This window comes from Lissotriton vulgaris, chromosome 1_1 (genome assembly GCF_964263255.1).
Source record: "Lissotriton vulgaris chromosome 1_1, aLisVul1.2, whole genome shotgun sequence".
NCBI classification, from domain to species: Eukaryota; Metazoa; Chordata; class Amphibia; order Caudata; family Salamandridae; genus Lissotriton; species Lissotriton vulgaris.
In genome coordinates, this window is record NC_141685.1 from 656752166 (window position 1) to 656770207 (window position 18042).

Consider the following 18042-nt stretch of genomic DNA (forward strand, 5'->3'; position numbering starts at 1 on the left):
GATGGGTTTCAAGTTGCTTGGGAGTTTCTGGTGGGAGGAGCTATGCTCATGTAGTTAGGACTGGGACGGGGAGGGCTGACGAGGAGGTAATATCAGAATAAAGGGCAGCTCATTCCTGATATTAACGCGGGCTATTATTTGCACTGTAGCTCTGAAAACATCCCAGGGGCTCTGGGAAAGCAGAAAACCACAGGAGTCTTTGTCGCAAACAGCGTTAGGGTAAAATATACCCACTAATTAAAAGGTCTGTTATTTAAATTCTATTTTATGCTGTAATTTTCAAACTTTTGCCTCGATTATATTTTGAAGAAGGACTGATGTCACATCACCCCATCCGTACTCCTGATGATTGCAATAAATGACTAAACGATAACATTAATGGTTATTACATTTATTGAGGAGAAAACAAAAAAAATGTACAGGCATTCAAGTAACATAGTAATAAAGGAAACTGCCGTCGTGGTTTTGCTCATGTGACAAACAGGAAGTTAGACATTTGCAATCGCTTTGCTCAAGCTTGTTTTAGAACGGTACCTTCCTCTTTGGCACGGTTTGAAAAAAAAGAACAATTGTTCACCGATGACCACCTACAGTGAATTTGTAGGTGTGCAGGGTGCGGGGGCTCCGTCTGCTCGTCAGAAGCTGGAAGGGTTTGCAAATAGAATCTTTCGTCGGCATTCGAAGGGCGCGCTTCCTGATCCGAGACCTGCCCTGGAACATGAAAGTTATCCCGTCTCAGAATACAACCTGCTCTGGGCCAGATCAAGTAAGTTCTCAGCTAGGGTGCGATCTGGAGCGAGGACGTGGTTAGTGCTCTCAAATGGTATCTGCATGTGCGCTGCGTTTACGAATGGTGTCCTGTTTGGTTGATGGTGTTAATATTAATAAGGTGCAATCCAAGGTCTGTGGTGTTGGTGTTTGCAGAACTGGTTCAAGCCATGCCGCTGCGTATGCTTTGGTGTCCAAAAATATAAATAAAGAAATGGGTCCGGGAAAGTATGGAATGGGTTTCTTGTTTGCGTTCATAGGTGTTGCAATTACTCTTGGAACGTCTCCTTATTGGATGCTGTAGATAAACATAATTACTGTTCTCGTGTTGTCGCTCAGAGCTATGGTTAGGCGTGCAATTTAGAGGGGGTGTGGGTTGGGTAGATCTTCCAGATGGCAGCAAATGTAGCATATTCCCGACAGTCAGTCTGTCTGTCCATCCATCTTTGGCGGTCCTTCTGGCTAAAGGGAATATGACCCCAAGCAACCGCACATTTTCCTCTCAAACTACGTTGAGCGAATTTGTGAATCGGCCTGAATTTAAAATAGGCGACTATGACTAAGTGAACAGGAAAAGTTACACTTTCAAATGGCCACTCACTAAGCTAGTTGTTTTCAGAGAGCAATGCTTTCAATAACCGAGGATGTAAGTCACTGTTGAAGAGGTTCGTTCATGTATTGTTTCATTCGAGGTTTCTTCTGTGCAGCTGCGCCTGCCAGTGTAGAACGCGGACTAAGTTGTGTTCGGAAGGGCTCTTTTATAGCAAACTTGTGCATCAGAGGAGAAAAAAATCTCACTTAAATAGGGGTTGGCAAAGAGGTCGGGGGTGGGGTAACAATTGAATTCTGCACAGTGACGTTCCTTTTAATACGCTTCACCATAGAATTACTTAACATTTCCTCATCATTTGGAATAGGAAGTGCGACTCTTAATATTACAACATTTTAAGAAGCACAACTTCCTTTCAGAAAGGGCATGCTCTATTTTCCCTTGGGATGCGTGAAGTATAAAATATTTTTTTTATAAGCGGTGCAAAGAAAGGGCCTGATTCACAAATGTAAACATACACATTTATTTTTACTTGCCTAGAGGTAACTCTCCACCCTTTTGCTGTTCACCATTGCGGAATGTAGATTTACACCTAAGTGTAGACTTTCATTTCTCCATCCCTCAAATGAGGTGAAGACTTCTGCAACAGAATTTAGGAGAGTCAAGTTATTACTAGCAACTGAATACCTCCTGGTCGAGACATCACCCCTGAAGTAGAGAGCTCCATATGGTAAAAATATAGGAACATGTAATAACTTTTAATATTTTTTATAATTTAAATATAAACTGTTTATTATCGCAGAAATAATAAAATACAATTTTACAGCTAATTAGCTCATCAAATTAAACGTGTATCAAATAATTAAATGTATTCATTTATAAACACACTTTTTTAAGGGATACTTCTATGTGCAGGTTCCCCACCTTGTGAACCAACCCCATGTTTCAGACTGGATCCGGGTTTTTTTCTCAGCATTGTTCACTTGAACCTGCAGGTGGCACTGTGAGGCTCAGTTTCGCCTTCGATCCGGAAATGACATTGGAATTGCATATACGCACCATCCTTAAGCAAGGATGTCAGTTCCTTTCTTTCTGCTCCTTCGGGAAGCAGATCTAGAGCACAATCTCAAATTTTACCTTGTCTCTGAAGAAACTTTTGTTCCAAAATTATTTTTCCCATGTGCAGGGGACATGTCCCCCTTTAAGCCTTATAGCGACTGTCACAAATAGATATGTGACAGATTACCAACAGGTATGTCTTTGGTGTCTAGGGGCATGACACAACTCTCAAGTCCTTCACCAACGGTGACCAGATGAATCCAAGGTTATCCTTGAGCAAAAAGCGATAGTATATGTTACCGAGCACCAAAGAAATGCATGTACAACCCGCTCCCAGTCGAAGTCAAGGACTCACTCATTCCCATTCTGGAAGTCGTTCCTGTGAAAGATCCTCTTCTCATTCGAAGTCCTCAAGTAATTCGAAGTCCAAGAAAATGAAGGTGGATTTTTCTGTCCTGCCCCTCTTCCTCAGAGAAGTTGTGTGTATCTTAAGGTACCTCTCAGTCTTGGTCCTGATTTCCGACCAAGAAACAGATTCGTCAACTGGGACAGATTCAAAAAAAGTTTCTGCGTCTATCGGTGACACTGCTTCATATATAGGTCTTTCAGAGCCATATTGCGTATCTACCCTGCCAGCTACCTCTGGCACGCCTTCAGGCTCCACTGATCCAAGGAGGCCTCCAATTGCGTTACTGTCAGTGGATCTGTCCTTGACGTCATGCGAGTCGTTTGACCCCTTTGTGGGGTCTGTCCCCGATCTAGGGCCCGCTCCTATTCTGACTTCGTACCAGATGCCACAACTCATGCTGATCCTGCCATGCCATTGCTGGCTGTGATCCTAATGTCAGAGGCGCATCCAATTGTTTTGTCTAACTCCAAGATTAATCTGCCATGAGCTTGACCGAAGTCTTATTCTATCTGACACAGATGGTCCACCCTCATTGTGATATATTACCGCTTCTCGGGAGTCTACCTTAAGCACTGCAAATCCTTTTTGGCTCGGATTCAGAACACAGGCAACATGGTCTGGTTGATGAAAATGGTGATGATGGAATGGCTCATTCCAATACTATTATAATAACTATTTTCTGAAGCATCTGCACAAGGCCAATAGGTAGTATACTTCTCCTTAGGTTGTTTTGCGTCCGTCCCCCCCCCCGCCAATCAACAAAAGAATCAACCTCCTAGCTGTAGTCAACCGGCCTGTGGCTGAAGTTTGTGACTTGCAGCTTCGATTTATCAAGGTTTAAACTAACTTACTAACTGAGGTTCTACCTTCTGACCAGGCCAACACAAAACCGCTCCTTCCTTGCAATGGGACTCAGACTGATACACTTAATAGGCATTTCAGGCCAAACCTTGTTCTTGTCGCCAATAAATAGGCAAGTGGCTAGACACCAAAGACCTAACCCGTGTGACTCTGCTTTCCTCACACAGTGTCTCACTTCTGCGAGCCTAGTGGTCCAGGACTCTACCAGTAGGTTGAACAAAACTCATTCCCTACAACTCCTCCTTATAGTGAGTAAAAACATACAGAGGCATTTTGGGAACTAATCTTCACCTCAGCTAGTCTGGCCCTTGGTTCAGTCAATGCCATCTGCCTCCTTGGACTATGCTCACATGCACTTTGGGACATGGTAAGCTAGATCTTTCCCGCAGTCCATGTTGAATTTCGTTCAAACCTAGCGCAGATCATCCAGGGTGGCTAACACACATCAAAATGTCATCCACTATTGGCTGGATACTACTGAATGTTTAGCCAGGGCGTTCAGTACCAGTGTGATGCTTTGGCATCATGTTGGATTTAGCTTCTTGTTTTTTTCAGGTGATGTACCAAGCGTCATTAATGGATATGCTGTTTGACAGCACCTACCTGTTTGGAAACGAAGCAGACTCGGCACTGAAGTGCTAAAACAAAAAAAATGGGACATAGTGCACACCCTCTGTCTGTCTGTCTGCCTATGTGGAAGTAGCCCTAGCAATTTTGCCTTTTGATGCAACGGAAAGGGTGTGGCACAAAGACAGTGCCAAGGCCCTTCAACCTTGCAACAGACCCACAAGTTATTTTCTTGCGGTCGGGTCGAGGATCTGGCTGTCAACATTCATGACCTCAGGGGCAGCATACTGCCCAGCCCCCTGCTCACTCCGCTTCAGCCTCCAAGGTGCTTTCGTTTGCCCTCTGTGGCATATGGCCACCCTGTTGGAGAAGGGAGAATTTTTTTTCTCCATGGGTGACAGAGCATTGTATCTGATAAATGGGTGCTCAGATAGTTCAGCAAGGGTACACCCTGCCATTCCTGTTCTACATGACATATATTCCACCTACATCTGAGCTGCTTTTTGGGGACTATTTGTCCATTCTGCAGCAATAAGGCTACACTCTTAGATGAAGAAGCCATGGAGAGGGTTCCAGCATCGAAATAGGGAGTGGATTGTATCCTCTCTTCCTGATGCCAAAGGAAAAGGGAGGCCTTTGTCCAATTTCAGATCTTCACTTTCTCAACTTCTTTCTGAAATGGGACAAATTCAGTATGCTTACATTGGCAGAGGTTTTATTTCTCTTGGATCCGGGCAACTGGATGATAATGCTGCACCTGAAGGATCCCTATTATTAATTTTTATATTCCCGTTCTGCAGTCTCACAGGCGTAACCTGGGGTTCGAGGTGGGCCATGTGCGTTTTCAGTTTTCTGTGCTCCCCTTTGGCCTCACCATTTCCCCTTATGTTCATGAAAGCAATGGCGGTGCTTGCTGTACATCTTTTGAGGTCGTGCATACCAGTCTTCTCATACTTCGACGACTGGATGTTGAAGACACACTCAATATGTCAGTCGTACACTACTACCTCAGATGATGGCGAATGTCTAAGCATCTTTGGGGTACTTGATCAATATGCCAAAGTCACATCTATCTTCTAAGTGTGGGGTCCTATTCATTGTAGCCATTCTGTATACTGTGCAGTTTCGAGTCTTTCCTCCAGTTCAGCAAGTCCAGGACATTTGGGCTATGAGCCTGATGTTTCAGACTTGATCCTGGGTCTTCGTGAGAGTAGCTCTGATATTTCTTGGCCTCCTGCTCCTGTACTATGCCAGATGGTACATGCAAGCTCTGCAGTGGGATCTGAAACCTTACTGGACTCCGCAGTCAAGGAACCAGTTGGATTTGATCATGTTTCAGTGGAGACTGCAAAAGGCCTTCATTGGTGGCTGCTCAAGTACAATTGGGCCAGCAGCAGACCCTCTTCCTACCAAACCCAGGGCTAATGGTGGTGAAGGATGCATCACTGCTGGGTTGGCGAGTCGCCCTGAGAGAGGTGGAGTTCAGAGGACCGTGTCCTCGGGGGCAGGCCCACCTCTATATCAACCTGTTGGAGTTGCGGGCCATTCACTTGGCATTAAAGGCCTTCCTGATGATCATCAAAGAAAAGCTGGTTCAGTCTGAGGTTCTCATGTAAAACACCACCATGTGGTGCTGCAACAAACAGGGTAGGGTACTGTGCCAGGAGGCTCTATGCCTCTAGATTTGGTTGAACCATCAGGGCATTTCTGTGGTAGTTAACTACCTGGCTGGTTCTTTGAATGCCAGGGTGGACTAACCGATGAACGCCTGATGGATCATGAATGTCTCTTACACCATGAGGTGGTCTTTCCGACAACGGGGAGAGCACTTGCTTGAGCTTTTTGCCAGCACTGAGAATGAGCAATGTCAACATTTCCGTGCCCTGGAGTGCCTATGATGTCTCGCTCTCTAAGCCATATTCCACTTAGGGTAGAGCTCAGAACTCTTGGATGCCTTCCCATCTCGACCTCTCGTGCCTTGAGTTCTGAAGATCAGGAACATCTGGGCCCAAGTTACCATAGTGGCTCTGGACTGGGCAAGGAGAGTATGGTACCCGGAACGACTGAGCATGAGCATTTGACCTTCAACCATGCTGCCGCTGTCGAAGCAGCAGGGCAGCCTACAGCTTCGTGCTTAGAAAGGCCATCATGTTTCTAGCAGTCTTTGCTCCTCCTCACCCTTTTAAAGAGGTACACAAATACTATCCTCTCTGACATGGATATGTCTATTTCATGGAGATTATTCGACTTTAAAAGACAAGGGCTTAGCAGACAAGTTTCAGAGCCAATGTCAGTACTATCACCCAAACCTTCCGTTTTACTTGCATTTACTGGAAATATGTAATAGGTAACGGGGGCAAACTCTTTGTTGCATTTTCTGATCTATGCCCAGCCTTTGATTCTGTCCCCACCGGTAATCTTTAGGGGATGTTGGATGCAATGGGCATCGTGGCTCCCCTTTTAAACATCCTGATGAAACTGCATGCTGATAATTTTGAGCACCAAGTATGTTGGGGGGGGGGCGGGGAGAGATGGGGCGAAGATGGGCAAGTGACCAAATCCATTAGGGCAAATCGTCGGGTCAGGCAGGGGTGTGTTCTCACCCCACCCTGTTCACTTTATACATTAATTGGGTGATCAAGTACTTGAATTGGGATGGGTGTGCTGCGCCAAAACTTGGCGGGGGAGGAGGGTGCCTGCTCTCCTCTTCGCAGATGACGCACTGTTAATTACTAAGTCATCCCAAGATGTTTGGCAGCTGCTATACGCTCTCAATTCCTTCTGCTTAATAGCTCCATGGCTAAGCACATTCTTTTCTCTAATCGAAAGGTGACTCACTGCAAGAGACCTATGCTGGTGGGAGAGACCCCCGGTAGAGCTGGTGGCCGATTTCGACTATCTAGGCATAAGACGTACCTAATTTGAGCTAAGCACTGCATCTCAAAAAGGCACCTGCGTCAGTCATCTAGCAGACAACAAATATTGCTAAGATTCATAGAGGGGTAACTTCTAGAAGTGTGACCCCAGCCCTTGAGATCTATAACATGAAGGCTATGTGGTCGGTAATGTATGGGGCTGAATTGTGGGGTTGTACAAATTCACACAACCTAGATACAGGGAAGAATAGGTTTTTAAGATCCTTATTTAACTTTCCTTTGAGTATTCCTTGATTCCTGGCATAAAACCCAGCACAGTTTACGAGTTGACGATCAATGAAATAGTCCCTGCTCTAGCAAGAAAACTGGACCCTCAATTTAGATACAAAACTTTACCCATTAAAGCGTTTACAGGTAAGTGGCAAGAAAAAGATGTATCCGATGACCTTTGTCCATTATGCCAAGGGGGCTCAGAAACACTGGCACACATTTTATTCATGTCCATGATATTTCCACCTCCATCAAGGTGGATTACTCCCCTCTGTAGGAATCTGGGCACTAGTTGGCATTTAGAGGCATACAGCATGTTCAGCCTGGACACAAGTAGCTCAGTGATTTTTGGTTCGGCTAAATACTTTATGGCCCTGTGGACTAGGTGCACCAAGAGTGTACAAGGACAGAGTTAAAGGATACTGGGGCAGTGTGCATCGAATTGTGATTTTCTTTTTTATTTTTATCCAATGTTAGGTCTGACTGTAATGTGGGAGGGGCGATTATGATTAGCCTCAAATGCATGGTCACTTTGAATGGAATTGTAGTGTGTATATTATTATTGCAAGAATGGTCAGTGACTCAACACTACACGGTGTCACCTGTTGCATTGTTGTCATAAATCACCTAACGGCAGGGGCCTTCATTATGCTCGGGTCTTTTTTTTAAACATATTTTACTGATAATGTAAACTTGCTTTTTATCTTTGGTATGGCTGTTTGAGATTTTATCATACTGTACTGTTAATGTAATTTGATTTTAATGTGTATTCTTGTATGACGAACTTTTATGATCTAAGTTACATTCATAAACTTTATATTGATCACTATTATCAGTTCTTAATATTAATTTTGAAAGTGCTTGCTTTATTCTTGATGATAAGTAACTGCAATAATAAAGCTGTGACTTATTGAATGGAAGCAGGAGTGTAAGGATAAATGACAGATCTTGTGTATGATGAGGTATTGAATGCCTAAACTCGCCAGTGGCTAACGAATCACTTTCAGTTTTGTTAAACTTATTGGCATTGCCAATGCTTGTTGATAACAAGAACCAGATCAAAGAGGACTTCTCGAATTAAAATAACGCAAGATTTGTGAGTTTGTTTCTTGCTGCATTTCTTTCATAATGGGTTACATTAAGTCTGAGAATTGTCACCAGTTTCGCTCAAATGTGAAGTTTTGTGGTTTGCTGATAGTTTCCAAGGAGATGAACTGTTTCCTATGATTAAAATATGTGGTCGCATTTGTGACAGTCTAGAATTTGAGTTGAATAAAAATACTTTAAGATGAGTGTAACTGCTGCTGTGATAAGTAATGGCCACATAGGCTTGCAAACTAGTTTATATTGAGTTTATGTTCCATCATGTTGTCAGTTTTTTACCTTATTTATTCTCCATTTATTGCCATTCAACATCAGAATATGACGAAAAATTCAAATGTTTTTGCATTTGATTCCAAATACTAGTCAAAATCATTACTAGAATTGTGTATTGTTTTTCGATTTGTATTGCACTGTGTAGGGAATCACCTGATTTGGCTGCTTTATTAATGCAATCCTGCCAGTTCACACACGACTGTGTCGCACAATTTCGGCTTCCTACATACTGTCACCCGGTGAGGAGCTGATATTACATGGTAGTCGGGAAGACAAATTGGAAACCACCACTCAGGGTGTTATCCCTGCTCATTTTAGGAGTCTGTGAATAGGTGATGTCCATTAAGAGGAGCGAAAACACCCAGGACATTGGCTGTAGCCTCTGCAAACTGGAGGGATCCCTCTCGGGTAGTTCTCTACTTAAGGCCCCTTCCTTACTAGGCCCCGTTCCCTCCTCGCAGTGACTATTTTGTAAAGTTGGCGGGTGTGTTAATGAAGTTTTAGAGCTTTCCCCCCTTTTTTCAATTACATTTTTTGTTATTCTCTTTAAAGAAGTGAATTGAGCAGAATTAGTTATTTTTTACAAAAGGGAAATTGTCTTTGTTATAGTCTCTGCTATTCAGTATGGATATCAAGATCATAAAAATAACTTTATCATTCTATTTATTATTTAATTTCTTCATCGTAGTTTGGAACTGAAATGTATTACTGTTTCCCCATTAAATAGGAGTTTGTACACCTGTTAGATTTGGTGCGTGTTTCTATACCACAAATGAGTTGTCTAGGACACTGTTGGACCTGGGGGGTTCCAGATCACATAGGGTAGCCTGGCACAGAGGGGGAAAGGTCTAATCCAAAAGCATCAACGTTAAGCTTGCGTCACACCCTTACAACAACTCAGTGTCCATCCATTCAAAAATGACACTACACCATAATTTTATAAAAGTAGAAAAGCTTTATCCTTCCTTGAGTTAGTTTTATAGTTGCACACAATTTTTCAAATCAATAACTAGACTGTTTTTCTGTAATACCTACACTTGTAACATTTTGTGAAGGCATCGGTACACAATTCAAGAACAATTCTTCTCTGGCACTTTTAGATTGTCATGACAGAAAATTCTTCATAAAATCATTACCTTTTTTAGTAGGAGGTAAGTAGCTCTGGGGTCACTTCTGCATTGGTAACTTGAAGAAAGATTCAAACAGCTGACAGCCTAGTAGGTAAACCGCAAGTCAACATGAATCATCCAATTCTTTCTTTACATTCAGTTCACTTTTGTTGTTCAGAACATAGTTCAGGATCCTTCTGTAAATAGGCTTTGGTCTATTGGGAAGGCTTACCCATTCTATGAGGGCAGGTCCTTGAGTTTACCCAATCGCTAAAAAGGGGGCAGTACATTCAAGATTCCTAGCCTCATATCTAAAACAGTACAGTCTGCATCTCTTTTAGGTTATCCTTCTTAATTCTACCCTCAGATAAGCCCAAGTCCGGCTTGAATGGCACCCAAACTAATAAATCACACCCACTCGCTTATTCCAGTACTCAGTACAGTTGGTTTTCCTCCTGGGGCTCTTCCCGCCTGTTTCTCGTGCCTGCTGACTGAGCCAAACTACCTCAAGTGAGCGAAGGCCTTCAAAGTCTGCCCAGCCTCCCCCTTCCCACTTACTTGACACTTGGTCGGGGAATCAGTGGGTCTGGGGGCTTTTGTCAGTCGGGGAAGAAAGTCCCCACCTTGCGCTGCCTTCCGCGGCCAAGAAGGCCCCTTAGCGGCTGACTCACGAGGGAGGGAGATCTCCGCCTACTCCGGCTGGTTCTTCCTCCTCCCGCCGGGCTGACTCACCCACAGGACCTGCGCAGTGGAGAGACACCGCCGCGTCTGTCAGGCGACTCCTCGCAGGCTGCCCACTCGCTGGGTCGCTTCCTTGTAGAGCCGCGCTTCCGGCCCTGCGCAGGAGACAGACGCCGCCGCCTCTCACAACCGGCAAGACGCTTCAGGCCGCTCCCCCTCCGAGACACTCCTCTCAAGCACCGCGCCACTGAGCCTGCGCGGAAGACAGACGTGGCCTTCCTCCTCCCACACAGCAGCAGATCTAACAACGCCACCACACTAGGACTTCCCTCGAACCCCGACACCACTCAACTGGACGGGGGGGGCCTCGCGGCTCACCAGAACTCGAGATACCACGTCTCTGGACGGTAGGAAAACAAGCTGCTGGGCCGTGCACACAACACAGGTGAGGAAACCACCTTCAGCAACCGCCGGTCTTGTGACAACGATGGGGGGGAAACCCAGTGACTTGCTGTTCCTTTCTTCTGGGAGTCTCAGAGCAGCAACCAGGTTTAGGGTGCCTAAGCAGGGTCTGATTTAAGGCCAGAGGCGATAACAGAGGAGAGAGAGCGCTTCCCCGAGGGTGAAGTCAATCCTCTCAGTGTTCCACCGCTCTGATGTCCCAGCCTGTACTCCAGCTAGTTCCCCAAGATCGTTCTAAAATGGCCTCCCTGACCTGGCCTATTTATACCCTTAGTTCCAAGTGTCCAGAACAGGCCAGAAGGTTCTAGATTCCCTACATAAGTCTATGGCCAGTCCCTGAGGTAATCAGTTGTGGCATTTATTTGCCACCATTTTGTGTGTTCTATTGTGTTAGTCAGAAAAGGCACCTAGGCCCCAGGAAAAGACTATAAGGGAAAAGAGCATCTAACCCCTAGGTCAACACCTGAAAAGTCCAGTGGACATCAAAAATAAAAGGATTGAGGGGCAAAAAGGGGACAAAAAATAAATAAATGAGTAGGAGGGACCACCCAAAGGGCTGACAGGTCTAACACGCGTCCCCCCCAGCTGAAAGTGGGGAGAGCTACCCAACCCCTTGGGAGTCCTCATCACTAAGGCGGAAATACCTAGAGAGACGTCTGCATTGGTGTGGTCCACTCCAGGCCGATGTTCCACCCTGAAGTCCATTACCTGTAGGGAGATGGACCATCTCAACAGCTTGGGATTCTCCCCCTTCATTTGCATCAGCCAACGAAGGGGGCGGTGGGCAGTCTGAACCAGGAAGTGCGAGCCAAACTGGTATGGTCGCAACTTCTTCAGAGCCCACACCACTGCAAAGGCTTCCCGCTCAATTGCACTCCACTTCTGTTCCCGGGGAAGCAGTCTCCTTGACAGGAAGACAACAGGCTGATCTAGACCCTCTTCATTGAGTTGCGATAACACTGCTCCAATGCCATGCTCTGATGCGTCTGTCTGGACAATGAACTCCTTGGAGAAATCCGGGGCCCTCAGGACCGGTGCTGCACACATTGCTTGTTTCAGCTTCTCAAAGGCTTGCTGACAAGCCTCCGTCCAGGCTATCCCTCGAGGTTGTTTCTTGGAGGTGAGCTCAGTGAGGGGCGCTACAATAGTGCCATACCCCTTCACAAAGGGACGGTAGTAACCTGTGAGGCCCAGGAAAGCTCGGACCTCAGTTTGGGTCTTGGGGGGCTCCCAGGCCATGATTGCCTCAATCCTTGCCTGGAGGGGGTGCACCGCTCCCCTGCCCACCAAGTGGCCTAGGTACACAACCGACCCCTGCCCGATCTGACATTTACTGGCCTTGATTGGCAAGCCAGCCTGTTTCAGGGCCAGGAGAACAGCTTGCAAGTGAGACAAATGGTCCTCCCAACTGCTGCTGAAGATGGTAATGTCATCCAGATAAGCAGCGGAGAAAGCCTCCATTCCAGAGAGGACCTGGTTCACCAGCCACTGAAAAGTGGCAGGGGCGTTCTTCAGCCCAAAGGGCATCACACAGAACTGGTAGTGGCCCTCAGGCGTGGAGAAGACTGACCTTTCCTTTGCTCCATCTGTAATGGAGATCTGCCAGTACCCTGAAGTAAGGTCAAAGGTACTCAAATATTGGGCAATTCCCAGCCGGTCAATAAGTTCATCCGCCCTAGGGATCGGATGTGCGTCAGTCTTGGTCACTGAGTTCAGTCCCCGGTAATCCACACAGAACCTCAGTTCTGGAGTGGTGCCCAGTGGGGCAGCTTTTGGTACTAGAACCACCGGACTGGACCAGGGGCTACTGGAAGGTTCAATGACTCCTAGCTCCAGCATCTTGGTAACCTCACCGTGGATGCTAGCCTTCACCTTGTCTGACAGACGGTAGTTCTTAGACTTCACTGGTGGGCTGTCTCCTGTGTCCACATCATGGGTACTCAGGTGGGTCCTTCCCGGGACAAGGGAGAACAACGAGGAGTACTGCTCCAAGACCTGGTGGCAGTCCTCTCGTTGCTCAGGAGTTAGGGATGGGGAGAGAATCACTCCCTCCACCGACCCATCCTTTTCCTGAGACGAAAAAAAATCGGGGAGAGGCTCGCTTTCCGCTTCCTCCTCACCGTCAGTCACCATCATCAAGATGACCTCGGGCCTCTCATGGTGGGGTTTGAGGCGATTGGCATGTAGTACCCGTAAGGGCTGTCAAAGGGTCTTAAGGTCCACCAGATAGGTGGCCTTACCCTTCTTCTCCAACACCTCAAAGGGGCCTGTCCAGCGATCATAGAGGGCACTTAGATCTCCAGGTTCCATCACCCACACTTTCTGGCCAGGCTCCAACTCCACAGGGTGAGCATTGTGGTCATACCACTCCTTCATTACTGCTTGACTGGCTTCCAAGTTGTCAGAAGCTTGCTTCCACAACTTTGCCATTTGGCTCCGGAAGGCCAGCATGTAGCTCACCACATCCTGGGGAAGCTTCCTGGGAGACTTTTCCCATCCGTCCTTCACCAGGCTGAGAGGTCCATGCACAGGTTGCCCATACAGAAGCTTGAAGGGGCTGAAGCCCACTCCTTTCTGTGGCACTTCCCTGTAGGACAATAGCAGACAGGGTAGGAGGACGTCCCATTTCCTCCGCAGGCTCTCAGGCAGACTTCTTATCATGCCTTTCAAGGTCTTGTTGAACCTTTCCACCAGACCTTTGTTCTGTGGGTGATAAGGAGTGGTAAACCGGTAGGTAACTCCACACTCCTTCCACATAGCCCGCATGTACGCTGACATGAAGTTGGGCCCCCTGTCGGACACAACTTCCTTGGGGAAACCCACGCTGGTAAAGATCCCCATCAGGGCACTAACCACTACAGGTGCAGTGACAGTCCTCAGAGGAATTGCCTCTGGGTACCGCGTGGCGTGATCCACCAGAACCAGGATAAACCTGTGACCAGCTGTAGTGGGTGGATCCAATGGCCCCACAATGTCGATGCCCACCCTTTCAAAGGGGGTGCTAACGACAGGAAGTGGTTCCAGGGGAGACTTCAGCTTCACCCCTGTCTTCCCACTGGCTTGACAGGATACACACGTCCGACAGTATGTGTCGGATGCCACTTTCATCTGAGGCCAGTAAAAGTGGGGGACAAGCCAGGCAAAGGTCTTGTCCTGTCCTAAGTGTCCTGCCAAAGGAAGTTCATGAGCCAATTCCAGAAGAAAGGCTCGGTATCGTTGAGGGACTACCAAGGCCCGTGATGAACCTGGCAAAGGTACCTTGGGTTCACTGTAGAGGAGTCCATCCTCCCAGTAAATATGGTACTGCCCTGCAACGTTCCCTGCTGCCTCGGCTTCGGCCTGTCGCCTCAGTCCCTCAAGGGTAGGGCACTCCTTCTGGCCCTTACACAACTTCTCCCCTGGTAGGCCCTCCTTCCACATGCCACTCAGCAGGGATAGGTAAGTCCTCCAGGGAGACTACTTCCCCCTCCACGGACTCCTGGCACACCACCGCAGGTGGCCGATCTGTCTCATGGGGCGTGGAAGCCGAAGCAGGCTTCTCCTGTCTTCGGGTCTTTTTCCTTCTTGGCAGCGGGCTGGGCCATTGTTCCAGGCTCCAGCCCAGGCGAACTCCCTCTCCGGGTAGTCGCAGACCTTGTGCTTGCACAGGCCCAGTCAGATGTACCGAGCATCTCTGAATGAGTCTGGTAATCCACCTCCTTCCAAGCATTGTGCTCCATGTCATTTCCCAACAGACAATTGACTGGCACGGCACGGCAGGGCTTACGGCAACTCGAAGTGAACCTGCAACCCCTTCCCACTCAAAGGGAACCTCGGCCACAGGGTAGTGGCCCAATCTGCCGTCAGCCATCGCGGCGGGGTGGAGTACATGTGGAATCACCTGCTCTGGAGACACCAGTTGACTCCTTACCATAGTCATACTGGCTCCTGTGTCTCTAAGAGCTTCCCCTCTCTGGCCATTGATGGTGATCCATTGCCCATACTTTGTAGTATTTGAGGGCACCTGGATCTTAGGAACCATCTCCTGACCTCCCAGGGACACTAAGGTGACACCCGCCCACTCACCCCCCTCATCTAAGGGCAACTCCTCCTAGAGCACTACACTAGCTACTCCTGGGGCTTTTCCTCCAGTGGGAGGGGGTGGTCTCTTTGGGCACTTGGCATCTCCCTTATAATGCCCAACACCACCACACTCAAAGCAGTGGACAACCCTTGGCTGCTGACTTTGGCCAGGATGAGGGTTTCTGGGCGGGTTAGCCTTGGGGATGAATCCTGTTCCCTTTCCCTGGAAACTGTTTTGGGGGCCTTTTGAGAACTCCCGCTTTTTATCTCCCCCCTCCTTCTTCTGGGGGGGGGCCCTGCCCGGCCCGTTGGGAATCCCGCCAGTCCCTTTTGAGGACACCCGGGTACTTGCCCAGATGTCCGCCTCCTCTGCAAGCTTCCGGGGATTGGTCAGCTTGCTGTCCACTAGGTGTTGACGCAGCTCGGGAAAACATTTCTCGAGTAGGTGCTCCTTGAGTATAAGGTCATACAACCCCTCATAGTCCCCCACCTCGTTGCCTTGCACCCAGCCCTCTAATGCCTTCTTTGCGTAGTCTAGGAAATCCACCCAATTCTGTGTGCCTAGTTTGTGACTACCCCTAAACTTTTGACGGTATTTCTCTGGAGTCAGTCCAAACTTTCTGATTAGCTCCACTTTCATGGTGGGGTAGTGGGTTTGCTCCCCCTGCTCCAGGGCTAAGAGTGTGTCCCTCCCTGCAGGAGGCATGTACTTATACAAGCCACCCCCTCAGTGTTTCACCATAATCCCATGCGCTCTTAAGGAGACCTCATGGGCAGCTAGCCACTTAGCAATATCATCACCTGCGCTGTAGCTAGCAACTACATCCTTGGGTAAATAGGGTCTGGGTTCCCTGGTTATTTCCTTGGTTTCGCTGCCACCATTATCAGGATTGGAAGTCCCCATTTGTAGGGCCTTGAGATCCAGCTCCCTAAGAGTTACTTCATGAGCTAGTCTCCTTCCCTCCTTTTCCAACTCCAATCTAGCTAACTCCCACCTTAGCTTCCTCTCTTCCCTCCTGTCCGTCAGTTCAGCTTCGGTTAGACTCCTCCCGAGACACTGCTGCCCTCCCTTGAAAGTGTCCTGGGACCTGTCAGTAGGTTCCCCCCTTCAGTTTGGTACAACAGCTCTGCTCCAATGACAGTGACTCTATCAACCTCTTCCTTTTCCAGTTCCTCCTCCAAATGAGCTTCCACCCAGGCCCTCAAGCTGGTTTGCAGCTCACTTTTCTTGGCACCCTTTTTATAGAATACCCCATTCGTCTGACAGAAATCTGAGTTGGGCCGCAGAATAGGTCTCCATCTCCTCAAGGTTCAATTCCATCATGAGAAAGGGTATTAAATGGTGCTCAGGAGAGAGCAAGGAAGTATATGATGTAAGGATAACCTCCACCCACTACCAGGAGTAAATTTGGAAAAGCAAAAATCGAATTAGGGAGTCGGCAAGGAGAAAACTCCAGGTGTAGGCCTATGGAGTACACTAGGTTACTATAGAGTGAACGCAAGCACAGTTCTCATCCCACCGAAGGACACCAATTATGTTGGACCTGGGGGGTTCCAGATCACATAGGGTAGCCTGGCACAGAGGGGGAAAGGTCTAATCCAAAAGCATCAACGTTAAGCTTGCGTCACACCCTTACAATAACTCAGTGTCCATCCATTCAAAATTGACACTACACCATAATTTTATAAAAGTAGAAAAGTGTTATCCTTCCTTGAGTTAGTTTTATAGTTGCACACAATTTTTCAAATCAATATCTAGACTGTTTTTCTGTAATACCTGCACTTGTAACCATTTGTGGAGGCATCGGTACACAATTCAAGAACAATTCTTCCCTGGCACTTTTAGATTGTCATGACAGAAAATTCTTCATAAAATCATTACCTTTTTTAGTAGGAGGTAAGTAGCTCTGGGGTCACTTCTGCATTGGTAACTTGAAGAAAGATTCAAACAGCTGACAGCCTAGTAGGTAAACCGCAAGTCAACATGAATCATCCAATTCTTTCTTTACATTCAGTTCACTTTTGTTGTTCAGAACATAGTTCAGGATCCTTCTGTAAATAGGCTTTGGTCTATTGGGAAGGCTTACCCATTCTATGAGGGCAGGTCCTTGAGTTTACCCAATCGCTAAAAAGGGGGCAGTACATTCAAGATTCCTAGCCTCATATCTAAAACAGTACAGTCTTCATCTCTTTTAGGTTATCCTTCTTAATTCTACCCTCAGATAATCCCAAGTCCGGCTTGAATGGCACCCAAACTAATAAATCACACCCACTCGCTTATTCCAGTACTCAGTACAGTTGGTTTTCCTCCTGGGGCTCTTCCCGCCTGTTTCTCGTGCCTGCTGACTGAGCCAAACTACCTCAAGTGACCGAAGGCCTTCAAAGTCTGCCCAGCCTCCCCCTTCCCACTTACTTGACACTTGGTCGGGGAATCAGTGGGTCTGGGGGCTTTTGTCAGTCGGGGAAGAAAGTCCCCACCTTGCGCTGCCTTCCGTGGCCAAAAAGGCCCCTTAGCGGCTGACTCACGAGGGAGGGAGATCTCCGCCTACTCCGGCTGGTTCTTCCTCCTCCCGCCGGGCTGACTCACCCACAGGACCTGCGCAGTGGAGAGACACCGCCGCGTCTGTCAGGCGACTTCTCGCAGGCTGCCCACTCGCTGGGTCGCTTCCTTGTAGAGCCGCGCTTCCGGCCCTGCGCAGGAGACAGACGCCGCCGCCTCTCACAACCGGCAAGACGCTTCAGGCCGCTCCCCCTCCGAGACACTCCTCTCAAGCACCGCGCCACTGAGCCTGCGCGGAAGACAGACGTGGCCTTCCTCCTCCCACACAGCAGCAGATCTAACAACGCCACCACACTAGGACTTCCCTCGAACCCCGACACCACTCAACTGGACGGGGGGGGCCTCGCGGCTCACCAGAACTCGAGATACCACGTCTCTGGACGGTAGGAAAACCAGCTGCTGGGCCGTGCACACAACACAGGTGAGGAAAC

General features: G+C 47.8%; 1 protein-coding gene across 2 annotated transcripts in view; it reads left to right on the forward strand.

The window, feature by feature from the left end:
* Positions 1-18042, forward strand: part of PRKACB (protein kinase cAMP-activated catalytic subunit beta) — a 229443-nt gene that overhangs the window by 76631 nt on the left and 134770 nt on the right. Inside the window, exon 1 of one of the 2 annotated variants that reach the window (XM_086954284.1) lies at positions 498-766. The exons of the other annotated variant lie outside the window; for it this stretch is intronic. Within the exon in view, the coding sequence (XP_086810410.1) occupies positions 580-766 (187 nt within the window). The 5' untranslated portion in view covers positions 498-579. Of the gene's footprint in view, positions 1-497; positions 767-18042 lie in introns of those variants that run through there. 2 annotated transcript variants of the gene reach the window in all.